General features: G+C 40.4%; 1 protein-coding gene across 2 annotated transcripts in view; it reads left to right on the forward strand.

The window, feature by feature from the left end:
* CDKL5 (cyclin dependent kinase like 5) overlaps positions 1–13,581 on the forward strand; it is a 215,800-nt gene extending 202,219 nt beyond the window's left edge. The window contains exons 19-20 of one of the 2 annotated variants that reach the window (XM_055338179.1): positions 783–999; positions 11,819–13,581. In XM_055338179.1, the coding sequence (XP_055194154.1) occupies positions 783–999; positions 11,819–11,889 (288 nt within the window). In that variant the 3' untranslated portion in view covers positions 11,890–13,581. Of the gene's footprint in view, positions 1–782; positions 1,170–11,818 lie in introns of those variants that run through there. The other variant, XM_055338180.1, reaches the window with a different exon arrangement.
* Positions 13,582–13,590: the final 9 nt, after the last annotated feature.

Below are 13,590 nucleotides of genomic sequence, written 5' to 3' on the forward strand. Positions count from 1 at the left end.
CGGGCTCCCGGTGCATGGAGCCTGCTTCTCCCTCTGCCTATGTCTCTGCCCCTCTCTCTCTCTCTCTCTCTCTCTCTCTCTCTCTCATGTGACTATCATAAATAAATAAAAATTAAAAAAAAAAAGAATCCAGAGCCTCCTGAGAGTGAATTATGTTTTAGAGTCCATAGGGCTTTTGCTGTTTTTTTTCTCTGCTTTGTTCACTTTTCAGTGCTCAAATCCGACCCCCACCGCCAAAAAAGTAAAAGTGCAGAAAGGGAAGGGGAAAATTGGGGTGATAAGAACAGAAGGGGGATATGCAATATTTAGCTGAGTACCTAATTGAAAAATTACATTTTTTCAGCTTTCTCTTGCTGCTAGGTAGGGTTGAATGGCTGAGTCCTGGCAGGTAAAAAATAAGTGGCAGGTTTATGTGGAACTGTTGGGAAGTCTTCTCAAAAAGGGAGAGGCATATTCCTTTTGCTGCTTCCTGCTGGCTGAGTCGAGATCTGCCCCCTGTCAAGATGGGATGCAGCCAGATAGAAGGTGCCTAAGCCTTTGATCAGCCACCACACCAGCTCTAGAGTCCTTATCTAGATCTCTAGGCTTTTTCGTTAAAGACAAATAACTTCCGATCTTGTCTGAAAAAGAACAAAAGGACAGATGAGGCTAGACTTAGCCCCTCTTCCCCTGTGCCTGCCCCGCTGGCTACATGCAGTCATCTCAGATCTGTGCTCTGTCTCTCTCAGCTTTCGAGTCTACTCTAAATTAAGTCCTATGCACACTCTCATCTTTTTTTTCAGAGCCAGCCGTTAAAATCACTGCGCAAGCTGTTACATCTCTCTTCAGCCTCAAATCACCCGGCTTCCTCAGACCCCCGCTTCCAGCCCTTAACAGCTCAACAAGCCAAAAATTCCTTCTCAGAAATTCGGATCCACCCCCTGAGCCAGGCCTCTGGCGGGAGCAGTAACATCCGGCAGGAGCCCACACCGAAGGGCAGGCCAGCCCTCCAGCTGCCAGGTCAGATGGACCCTGGTTGGCATGTGTCCTCTGTGACCCGGAGTGCCACAGAGGGGCCTTCCTACTCTGAACAGCTGGGTGCCAAGAGTGGGCCAAACGGGCACCCTTATAACAGAACAAATCGGTCTCGAATGCCAAATCTGAATGATTTAAAAGAGACAGCCTTGTAATGTGTGCTGGGGTGGGGGTGGGGGGGTTGGTAAGCCAGTGGGAAGGGGATGGGAGGGTGTGGGGGGGTGGGGAATGGGCTGGGCTGGGGTGGTCAGCCAGTATTTTCAGCTTTATGAAGGTGAGTGCAATATTGTATGTGTGGAGCCCTCTGGCTCCTCACGGCCACAAATGCTAGTCAGGGATCTTAGAGCCGCAGGAGTTTCTTAGGGACTGCTGGTCCCCACGGATCTTGTGTGAGAATGGATAGAGTGTGCCATTGAGGAAGAAGACATTCTTGCCAGTTTCTCCCCTGCACATTCCAGCTTTAGTGCAATCCCTGTTGAACTTAGGAAAGCTAGGATGTGTTCTGATACTGCAAGGGATAGAAAAATTCGTGTTGACCGATGCCCTTACCACAGATTTTCTTTCTTTTTTCTTTTTTTTTCTTTTTCTTTTTTTTTTTTTAGCCTAAACTAAATGTGGGGTTTATTGTAATCCAAGAGTATTCCTTTGAAGGGTTAGCAGATGAACTAACTGTATGTCTTAAATTGTTTTCTAAACTTCATATTTGATAGGATTTGTAACATTTATTTATAATTAATATTGTACTGTTCTAATCATACCTTTTATGTTAAATGTAAAGTTATTTTGAGCTGTTTGGAACATTGTGAAGCAGTGGGACAGCTACAGTAGTTTCTATAAAAACTAAACAGTAACCTTTATATATTGCATCAGGAGTATTTTATTCTATATATAAATATATATATGGTAAATATCTGTCTGTTTTATAAATATAATCATTTAAAGAAAGTATCATTATGACACTATCTGCCATATTTTTATACATTTGTGATATGAAGTGAGTATTATACTTCTAATCAAGGGAGCTGAATTGTGGCTATGTGTGACTATCAGTGGGAACCATGCTCAACTTTTAGGCCCCAGCAGTAGCCTCTAGACATGATCCGTGGTAGTAGATGAGATGCAGCATCTCCTCCCAAACCCATAGGCAAGACAGTCGGGTAGGCCAGTGAGAGCTCTAGCAGGCCTTGTTGTCTCCGTCCTCACAGTTGGCTCCTGTTTGCATCCAGGGACGTTCTTTGCACCTGAGGAGAGGATAGATCCAGGGTTACTCATGGGTCTTTGTAGAGAGAATATGCTTTTCTCCTTAGTGTTAGTGTAGAGTGTAGACCAAAGATTTGCCAGTGAACATTCCTAGGTTGCAAGAGGAACCTGTCTGCAGATCTTGCAAACCAGCTCTATGCTCCTGAATCCTGTGCGCTGTACCGGAGACTCTTGGCTGGTGGGGTGTGAGATCTGTGTGTGGCATTTCTATTTCTAAATGTTTTGTTGTTGCTGCTGCTGTTGTTGCTGTTGCTGTTGCTGTAATTGCTCTTTCCAGTATATTTAAAAGGCTCCTGAAGCAATTCCAGATGTAGAGAAAATTGCTGTGCTCACTTTTTCTTCCTGGGACTATCCATTTATAACAAAGTTATCATGTACATCAGTACACACACATGATCAGAACAGGACTTCCTTCCCTCATTTGATCTCCTTCAACTCCCAAGTTACTCCGAAGCATCATCAAGGCCTGTGGCCAACAAGGGTTACAGCCCCGTGTCTCTGGGCTATCCTTGACGGAAATCACCTCAATACCATCTATCAAGAGAATTCAACTTTTGGAAGTAGTCTCTTAGCAATAATATTTTTAAAGACCCATCCCCACCCTCACCCCTCAAAGGGGTAACTTGTCAATATTTATCACTTGTCCCAGGATTCTGAGAGCATTGGCCCCTGAATCAAGTCAGCGATAATTGAAATGTGCTGAGTTACTGTTCCCTCACCCCCAAGATTTTGAGAATGATAGCTCTGATGATTATAAAGATTATAAAGAAAAGGTCTTAGTTTCTTTGAATCTTAAATTGTGTGCATATTACATTTTTATATAACTACTATAATGATGTGTATCGATTATATATAGAGGTCATTTTAAGGTGCTTTTTATTTGATTTTAATAAGTGTAATAGGCACTAAAATGAAACTCAACTGGGTACTATCATTAAAACAGTTTGATTCAAACCAGTAGTTTGCATGCTCTTCAGTTCTTTTTATATCTTGTTTCTTTCACCAGTTCAGTACTCTTTAGGTAGCTCTGAATTCTGGCTTTTCCCAGGCAAGCTGCTCAGTTATATAAGTGAAGTGAACCCTTAGCAGTTTTTGCCTGGATACTAATGACTCTAAAAGGGTGTGTAACTCTTCTTTTTCATACTAGATCTATATCTTGTAATCCCCCCTTGCAAACCAGAAACTACATTTTTTTCCTCTGGAAAGACTTCTCACTGTGCTGTGCGCTTAGGAACTGCGCAGTCACATTGCCATGCTGTGGCATTTGAGGCTCGTTGTCACCTAGGGGCTGGTTTCCCATGTTTTCATCCTTGCTAACACTGGGATCTCAGATGTTTGCAGAACATTTATATTCATGATGGTTCTTCAAAGAAGGGCTAGAATAATTGCCTTCTACCTAGAGCAAAGTAAACCTAACTGATGAAGAGTCAATACATACTTTTCGTACATTCCCAGATTTGAGCCAGAAAATATCTACAGTGTTTTCAACCAGTGTTTTTGAGGTAGCTCTTTTATCCTCTTCTCCGCTTTTGTCCATTCTGACTTTTCATTGACCTCAGTAAGCTATAATAAGTGAACTACAATCCGCATTTCTAGCATGTATAATTCTCTTCCTGCTCGCCGAGGGGAATGGTCAAGTTTTCTCTCAAAACTAATGGGCCCTCTCTTAGCATTTAACTGTTGTTTTCCTCTGGTTGATGAATCATTGACCTCACAAAAATTGCCGTCCATGATAAGAAGGATATGATTTTAAAGTCACACAAGTCTGCGTTTTCTTTAGGAAGGGAAATTTATAATGTTCATATTCTGCTATCTGCCCTAACATCCTAAGGGATAAAATATCACTGAATGAAGGCTTATGAATTGCTTTATTTTATGGAAGTATTGCCGATCTCCTTTTGAAAAGAAACTCTGCTTTGCTCTTTTTCTACTTTTACTTTACCACCATCTTCACTTCTCAGAAGTTCTGAATGAACTTTTACTATACCTTGCTTGGTCTCAGCTTGAGGGTTAGCCTCTTCAGAGCCCAAGGAGCTCAAGTGAGCTGTCTCTGTAGCAGTGGTTCTCAGTCAGGGCCAATTCTGCCTCCCTGGGACATTTGACAATGTCAGAAGACATAGTTGGTTGTTGAAACTGGGAGTGGTGAGGTGCTACTGGCATCTGCTGGGTAGAGGCCAGGGATGCTGCTAAACATCCTGTGTACACAGGATCCCCCCCGACACACACACACACAAACAAAGAATGATCCAGCCCCAAATGTCCATAGTGGTGAGGTTAAGAAACCCTGCTCTACTGGATTCTAAGCCCACTGCTCTGCAGAGCTTGGCTCTGTCTTTGTTCTCTCCAGGCTACTGGAGAAACTGCGGGTATGAATTCTTTAGTATCACATTCTCTGGAAGAATCTTCTACCACTTTTTTTGAATCTTTGGAATCCTGTTTGATTTCATTGTCTTGGGCCTGCTAAAAGGTACATCCTTTGGGAGGAGACCAGAGTGGCTTTATAGGTGTTTGAGGACTTAGATTCTAGGTCAGCATCTTTAGAAAATCTTTCATAGAGCCATGAGGCTTATATTTAGAAGCAAGCAGCAGCCTGGCAGATTGGCATGATTTTTACCAACTGCTCAAAGGCATCCATGGCTTTTAGCTGTGTCTCCCAAAAGAAAATGCCATTGTCTTTTATTCAAGGCATTTAATAGCTCTTTACAAATATTGGCATATGACAGACCGATTAGAAGCAAAAAACTCTCTCCTGGTGGTTGTGATGTGGCTGTTATAGGAGTGTTTGTGCTGTACGCTTTGGTTAAATCTGTTTTAAAACCTGCTTTAAGATTTGCCATATGCAGTTGTACTTTAATTCTAAGCTCAGAGCTGTGCTGGTTAGTTTCTAGTCACGTCATGTATTATAAAGTATGTTGTGGTTGTAGAGTTAGCCAGTTTAGCATGTTCCTAATCTGAAAATTAGTGGACTTCACTAGAAAATGCTATCCCATTTTCCCTTCCCAGCACCCCTTATCTTAGTTAACGTCATAGTATATCCTCACTTCTTAAACTAGTTTTTAGAGTAAATAAGGAAAAAAGCCATTTATTTTCTTCTAGCTATGTATTGAGAATGACTCGATAAGTGTACAACTTTTTTTAAAGGCCAGAGGATTACTTTTCAAGTGTGTAGAAGGCTCTGTCCATTTCTGTTCACCTAGGTCCTGGTGGTGACCCAACTTTCAGCAAGGGCAATCGCTCATTGCGACTTATTCCCAGAGTTCAGCTGGGACTCAGAAATCTGCATATTCTCTCCTGGTCACAACATTTTTTTCTGGAGAGCACTGCTTTTATATCTAGAAGTTCGTTACCTCCTACATTATAGTGGGATATTGAGCTCCATGTGAGCACTGAGATCCACAGACTCATTACTTTTGTGAGCTGGGGATGTGGTATGATACACTGAACCAAGTCAGAACATATTGATATATTTCCTTGCCTCCTTCAGTCCATCACTATTAAAGTGTGTAGGCAGAGAAAACGGATTTATGCTTTTTAAAAAAAATGGTTTCTTTAAAAGGGGCTGCAGGAAAGTGTCCTGCTGCTAATCTCCAGGGCCAGAATCTCACAAGAAGTTTCTCTCGGAGACTTAAAGAACCATCTTACAAAACAAAAACTTGTAAGTGGTTCTGATTTCTTCATTTTGTATCTTACCAGCTGAGATATAGAATATCTTGAAGTCTGATTCATCAGCTGGGTAAAAAATTCTGTCTTTGAAACCATGAGTAAATGAAAGAAAATGAAGCCGTGGCAGGACGAGTCCCTCGTCTGTCTGTATACACACAATGTGGTAGAAGTAAGGTGGTGAGGAAACTCTGGGCCTGCTGCCCTATTCTATTCTATCTTTTTTTAATTGAATGTACTATAAAAGATCATAGACTTGTGCCAAGTCAGTTACTACGTGAATATTCATTTCCCTTAGTGCTTTGTTAATTCATCAGCATTAGGCCTGGTCCTGACTCCACCTTTCTCCACTCCAGGCACTGGCCCACCTTTCTGTGTATTTCCTATAGGATATTAAAGATGATCATGACCTACATTGTATCTTCATTCGATAACTGTTTACTCCCAAATTTGAGGGAGGTGTGTCTTTTGTTTTGCCAGAAAAAATTTGTAGTAGTCTGCACTTTGGATTTCTAGGGCCAGAGAACTGCAGCAGTGAAACTGGTTTCACTTCTAAGGCCCTTCATTACCCACAAGGTTAAAGCTCTCTGAACCCCATTTGATCCTTGGGTCATATGTTGATCCTCCTTTGGAATCTTAAAAAAAAAAAATTGGTTTCCATGTTGTATGCAGATTAGAAGTTGCCTTGTTTGCTACTCTTCCAGCACAGAGTATCAGGGAGAAAGAGGCCTTATCTGTTCCTCCATCCCTTCCGTTTTGACAGACTGCTAAGATTTCCTCAGGACTTCCTTTGGTTTGGGATTTTACTTTCCCAAAAGCCTGATCTGATTCATTTCAGGCATAGACAAGCTTGTCCTAGTGCTCTGCTTCAGGGCTAATCAGATGAAACCCAGGAATAGAAAAGGTAGATGCCTTGACTTTTGTCCCTGTTGGGGGATTAAAGTGTTTATCGCCAGAGTTGTCAAAAGCTCTAGTTACAAAGCATTCAGAGTTTCAAGAAGAAAAAAAAAATGATGCTTTTTCTCTTGGAGAACTTTTAAGTTCTCCACCATGGCTTAGATTTTCCAAAATGGAAAGCAAAGCTTGTATAAAATCCATTTTCACTAGAGATATACAATTGAGTATAGTCATTTCAGTCTATTTCCCTTTCCTTATTTCCTCTTTGGTCACTGATTGAGTCAGGCTGGAGGGGTAAGCTATGATTGCAAGAAGTGAATTTTCACTGTAAACTTGGATTGATTAACAGAAACAATAAAACCAAACAAAATAGTTGCCCCTAACTCCTATCTCCAAGAATTGCTTTGTGCCATTTTGAATTCAGGTAGTTATTCTGTATATACTTAGAAGACTGTTCTGAGCTTCTTCAATCTCTAGGAAGTTCAAAAGGGGTATGTGGGAAGACACAGGGCAGGGTGATTTTTGAGAACCCTGCTCATGCATGAAATTAAAAATATGGATAAGCCAGAATGACGTAACATCCAAATTTGTGGTAGATGAAGAATCGGTGGAAATTCTTAATTGCACAGACTTTATAATCCATAATACAGAGTGTAATTCCATACTTTTTACTGTGGCAAGGGTGTGACGTGGTGTTAACCTTTTTAATTTTTGAATCCAAACTGAATTTAAAGTGTTGAATATTTAAATTCCTCACAAGCTAATTATGAACCATTTGTAAAGTGTTTATATAACTCTTTGTATCATGTGTTGGTACATCTTATCAAGTTTTTTCTGGCATGTATTCCATTCTAAACTTCTGTAAAATTTCTATTGTTGCTGTAAATATTATACAAATATCTATTCCGTGGTAACCTTAATTATCAGCATGAAATGGTTAATTTTTACTGAGCACAATGTATTTTTGAATGGATCTTCCCAAATGTCTTTAATAAAATGCAGATTTTGCACTGACTGTTGTGATTGCCAGGCTGTCCCCATCTTGAGCTTTTGTGGTCCCTGGCTTTTGAATGGCCAGCAGCTCCGTGTTTGTTCCTTCTTTGTAAAGAACTCATTTGATTTCAAATAGAGGATAATGGACCTTTGAAGTTGAAATCAGTTTAAGGGACAGAAAGTAATGTTAAAGCAGGGCAAATCCTGTTACTTAATGATAATATCCCCCCCCCCCACATCTATAAAGCTTTTTTCTCCTCCTGGCCTTTTGAAAATTTTGGTTTCTTTCACACTGGAGTGCTGTCTCTTTTGCATCTAGACACTCACTTGGTGGTTTGTCTCTTTTGCATCTAGACACTCACTTGGTGGTTTGGGAGGATGGGAAGAGATGTCTGCCTCCTACTCCGTGTGATGGAGAAAACAAAGATGAAGTATTTCTTCATATTTTAGAATAGGAGGTTGGCAAACTTCTTTTGCCAGATAGTAAATATTTGAGACTCTGTGGGCCACAGGGTCTCTGCCATTGTAGTGCAAAAAGCAGCAGAGGCAATATGTAAATAAGTATGGCTGTGTTCCAATAAAACTTTATTTACGAAAACAGGCGAGTTGCGGGGGTGGGGGGGTTACTGACTGATTTTACACCCTCACTTTTGTCTTTAGATACTCACTCAGTTGGTCTTATTGTTAATGGGGTAAGAACTTAGATTGTATGATAACATACGTAAATATTCTCCAACTTTCTTACTTTATCTCTCTAAACAAAGGATAGGAACTAAAACCCAATGATTTGCATTCTTAAAAGTACCTCATCTCCAACTTCTTCACTCTCGAGTTTCTCCTTAATGCCCCAGAAACTAGTGGCCTGTGATTTCAACTGTGATTCAAGATTGGATCAAATTATCTATTGGCTTATAATTTTTCTTTTTGTAGCACTTATTATGGCTGGGCACAATGCCAAGGCTTTTACTTTAATATTAGATTTTACTTGTCACAGCAATGCAATGAAGCGAGTAGTATCCTCATTTTGTAGATGAGGAAACTGAGGTTTATGGACCTTACATTAACTTACCCAAGGTCACCTGGCTAGAATTTGAAGCCTAGTCTTCATTGTAAAGCCTACACCCTTAAACACTACTAAGCAGGGCAGTTGCTGCATCTCCAAGTATGGAAAACGGACATGGGGCGATTCATGTACCACCTTTTTCCTCTCATCTCCCAGCAACTGGTAGTTGAGTTGAGTTGATTTGAGAATAGAGCAGTTCACTGAAACAAGTTAGTAGAGGCCCAGAGACTGGTGAAATGACTATAAAAGCACAGGATCTGGAGTCCGATTACCTGAGTAGAATCCTAGTTCCATCACCAACATCTTGTGTGGCCTTAGGTGTGTTACTTAACTTTCCTGTGCCTCAGTTTCCTTATCCTTAAATGGAAATAATAATAGTACCTACTTCATAGGGTTGTTGTGAGGATTTAATAAGATGGTAACCTTCAAAGCACTTGATAGATTCTGAATAAATATTAGCTAGCTATTATTTGTGCCTCACTTGGTAGCCCTACCTATGAAGCTGAAAAAGCTCTGTTGTGGAGTCTTGACTGCCAGTTCTAGAGAGCTCGTTAGGCACTGTAGATGTATTTATCCAATTTGATCTTCACACCAGCCTTGTAAAGTTGTCAGGGTTAAGAACCACCCAACTTGGTGCTATTCTTGGGATCACAGGGGAAGGAACAGCCCTTATAGCTATGCATTTGTCAGCAGGCCTCAGCACCCATGCTCCAGGTAGACAAAAGGATGGGCTTTTGTCAGCACATGTTCAAAGGCTCACCTTAGGGATGCAGTCTACTGGCCTCCGAGACTGAATTCATAGTGGTACCTTTATTTTGAAAGGCCTAAGTAACCTTTGCTTTGTCCAAGTAACCTTCTCCCACATTCAATACCAAAATCAGCTCAGATTTTTTTTTAAATCTTGGCAACACTTAGTGCTACTTCTTTGTTCATAGCATTTTATTTAGTTTTTTAAAGTCTCTTGCAATATGTTATGTTTTACCGCAATTAAAAAAATCTGAAAGTGTAGACTTTCACACTCTAGCATTTGTGAAAATAAAAGTAAACATGTTAACCTAAGGTAAAATCATGAGGTTTTGCTACACTATATATATATATATATTTTTTAGTTGAAATTCTTCCCCACAAAAGAAATAATACTATAAACTAGTTCATGTGTTTAATCACAAGATTCTGCTAGGCTTCTGATGTCCCTCAATAAAAGTTTTGTTTTTATACTGTGTTATAAGTTAAATGAGGTACACAATTAATATGCCATTATAAGCAAGTTACATGAAGATAAACATTTTATGGATCTCAGTATCTCATTGTTTATTAAATTCCGGAGTATGGAGCAATTTCCACTGTGAAATCTCAGCTGCCTTTGCAGAAGTTGACACATTGATCCTAAAATTCATATGGAAATTCAAAGGACTCAATAGCCAAAACATTCTTGAAGAAGAGCGAAGTTGGAGAATTCACATGTTTCAATGTCAATACTCACTACAAAGCTGCAGTAATCAAAATGTGTAGTACTGGCATAAAGATAGACATATAGATCAGTGTAATAGAATCAAGAGTCACCTTTACGGTCAAGTGATTTCTCAAAAAGGATGCCAAGACCATTCAGTGGGGGGAAAAATAGTCTTTTCAACAAATGGTGCTGGGACAACTGGATGTCTACATGCGAAGAATGAACTTGGACCCCTACCTCATACCATATACAAAAAGTAACCCAAAATAGATCAAAGACCTAAATGTAAGAAGTAAAACTGACACTCTTGAAAGAAAACATTGGAGTAAATCTTCATGATTTGGATTTGGCGATAGTTTCTCAGATGTGACACCAAAAATACAATAAAAAGAGAAGAATAAATTGGACTTAAAGTTTAAAAATGTATTTCAAAGGACTCTGTCAAGAGAGTAAGAAGACAGCCTACAGAATAGGAGAAAATACTAACAAGTTGTGTATTTGATAAGGGGATTGTATCTAGAATACATAAAGAACTCTTAATGCAATAATAAAAAGACCGCCTGATTTTAAAATAAAGAATCTGAATAGATATTTCTCCAAAGAACTTATACAAAAGGGCAGTGAACACATAAAAAGATGCTTAACATCATTAGTCATAGGGAAATGCAGATCAAAACCATAGTGTGATACTACTTCATATACACCAGGATGGCTCTAATCAAAAAGACAGATAATAACAAATGTTGAGAACCTGGAACTCTCATATATTGCTGGTGGGAGTGCATAATGGTGTGGCCACTTTGGAAAATTATCTGACGGTTCCTCCAAAGGTTAAACATAGAGTTACCATGTAATAAACATATTATACTCCAAGGTATGTAACCAAGCTAGATAAAAACATACATCCAAACAAAAATTTGTACACAGTTGTTCGTAGCAGCATTATTCATAATAGCCAAAAACATGGAAACAACCTAAATGTCCATCAACAAATGAATGGATAAATACAATGTGATCTATGTGTATATTGGAATAATATTCAACTGTAAAAAGGAATTAAATACTGACACATGCTACAACATGAATGAACCTTGGAAAAACACGATGCGAAGCAAAAGACAGAAAAGACCACAATTGTGTGATTCCATTTATATGAAATGTTGAGAATAGGCAAATCTACAGAAAGTGGGTCAGTGGTTACCTAGGGCCAGGTGGGTGAGTTGGTTGGGGGGTAATGGCTAATAGGTGCAGGTTTCTTAGTGAGGGTGATGAATTTTTCTAAAATTGTGATAATGGTCACTCAACTCTGAGTGTACTACAAGTCATTGAATTGTACACTTGAAATGGGTGAGATTTGTATGGTATATGACTTTATCTCATTAAACCTTTACAAAACAAAAATTTCCAACATGAACAATTACTTGGAGAACCTGTATCCCTGCCTCACACTGTTTCATTTTTCTCTTCTTTCCTTTTAGCTGTATTCCCCGCCTGTGTCCGTGTGCCTGTCATAGAGGACCTGACCTCTGGCTACTTCCGTTTTCTGTGACAATCCATGTTGTGATAAAAGTTCATTCAACTTTCCAGCAAGGGGCTCCGATCAGGCATCTGTTCTAACTGGATTTATTCGTGTATCCTAAGACCTGAGGATTTTTTTTTCTCCACCTGGAATTTGATATGTTTGTATTTGAGAGAATACTGAGCAAGGAAAGCATTTTTCCAGCTTCAAGTATACAGGGGATTAGAAAGATGGTGGGTTGAATATAATGCTGTTCTAAGCCCAAAACACCGGAGAAGAGATTTGGGGCTTTTAGGAGGCTTCCCACTCACAGAGAAGGTGAATGCAATGTCCAAGATTGTGTTAGTGTGAGTCCATTCAATTGGCTTGGCATTTGAAAACAAAACGTAACTTGGGAAAATGAGCTGCTAATAGAGACTCAGCTGTGTCAGGGCCAGGACAGTTTTGGATTCCTGGGTCTTGACAAACGGCCCTCATCCGCTGGTTTCACCCCCTCTCTGCTCGGGCTTTCATATACCTCTCCTTTCCACTCCCCATGTTATCCACCCCTCCCAGGGAACGGCCTGAAAACTCAGGCTGAGCTATAAATGACAGAGGAGGCTTAGGCTGTGGTCCCTGAAAAGTCCCTGCTTTATGCACTCCCCTCGGAAGGCCAGGCCCATTCCTAGCCCCATCCCTCCCAAGGCCATTTCAGCCTCAGGAGTAGGCATGGTTGTGTGTTCTAGGGCAAGGGGGAGAGGTTAAACAGTTGGGTCGTGAGAGACACAGCCACATGGCCCTCCTTAGGACATAGGGTCTGACCACTTCCTGCAAAGCATGCAGTTAGCTAATGGGCTTCCTCTGTGTAGCCAGTGATAGCTCCTGGGCTAGCTGTTTTTAAAATGTTAAGCTTGTTGAAAAATGGTAGCCCTAGATAGGGGGAAATTCTGGTGAGCTCTGGTCATTTGGCTTTCCTAAATATAGAGAACTGCTACTTACATGTGCAGCCTGTCCCATGTATTCACCCAGATAGTGACCACAGGCTGGAAAAATTTGCTAGAATAGATCTGTATGTAATAAGAGCTCTGCAACCACCCCCTCCCTATCCTTGTGTGCGTGGGGGTGAAAGCTCAGAGCAGAGGAAGCCCTCTTACCTGGGGGGATTGGTTGTGCACAGCTCCCAGGAGACCAGGAACAGGCTCCCAACTGCTCTACTCATCTCTGACAACCAGTCACCCAAAACCTTGCCCCCTGCATGCCGGGTGCTCTAAAAGTCCTAAAAGGTCATGATTCACTGAAAACTTAAAAGGAGAAACCGTAAGCTTGCTCCCCATTTGCATTCAAATCAAGGTTTTATGAAACTCTGTGTTCCTAAAAAAAAGAAGAAAAAAAAAAACCTCTATGTTCCTGTTTTTAGTGTGGTAAAGCAAAAGAGTTTTTAAATTATCTGGGCTCTTTTGTGTTCCCTGGGACCACACCTTTCACACTGTCAGACCAAAACCAAAAAGAAAAAGAGAGCAGCAAAATTACCCCTGCTACTTAGGCTTTTAGATGAAAACTAGTTTTAGGGACGTTTTCTTTGTTCTTATTTTCTTTGGCAGTGAGTGGGAAATACGCTCGTTTTCCTTTCTCTTTGATTGAAATGGGAAACTTGTTTTTTTAAAGAAATTATTTCTGCCAGGCTCTGCATTGAAAAGAGCTTGTAAAATACAGCTGCGTTTGTCACCCTGTTGGAACCCTGTCAGGGTTCCC

Source organism: Nyctereutes procyonoides, unplaced genomic scaffold, assembly GCF_905146905.1.
Source record: "Nyctereutes procyonoides isolate TBG_1078 unplaced genomic scaffold, NYPRO_anot_genome, whole genome shotgun sequence".
Lineage (NCBI taxonomy): Eukaryota > Metazoa > Chordata > Mammalia > Carnivora > Canidae > Nyctereutes > Nyctereutes procyonoides.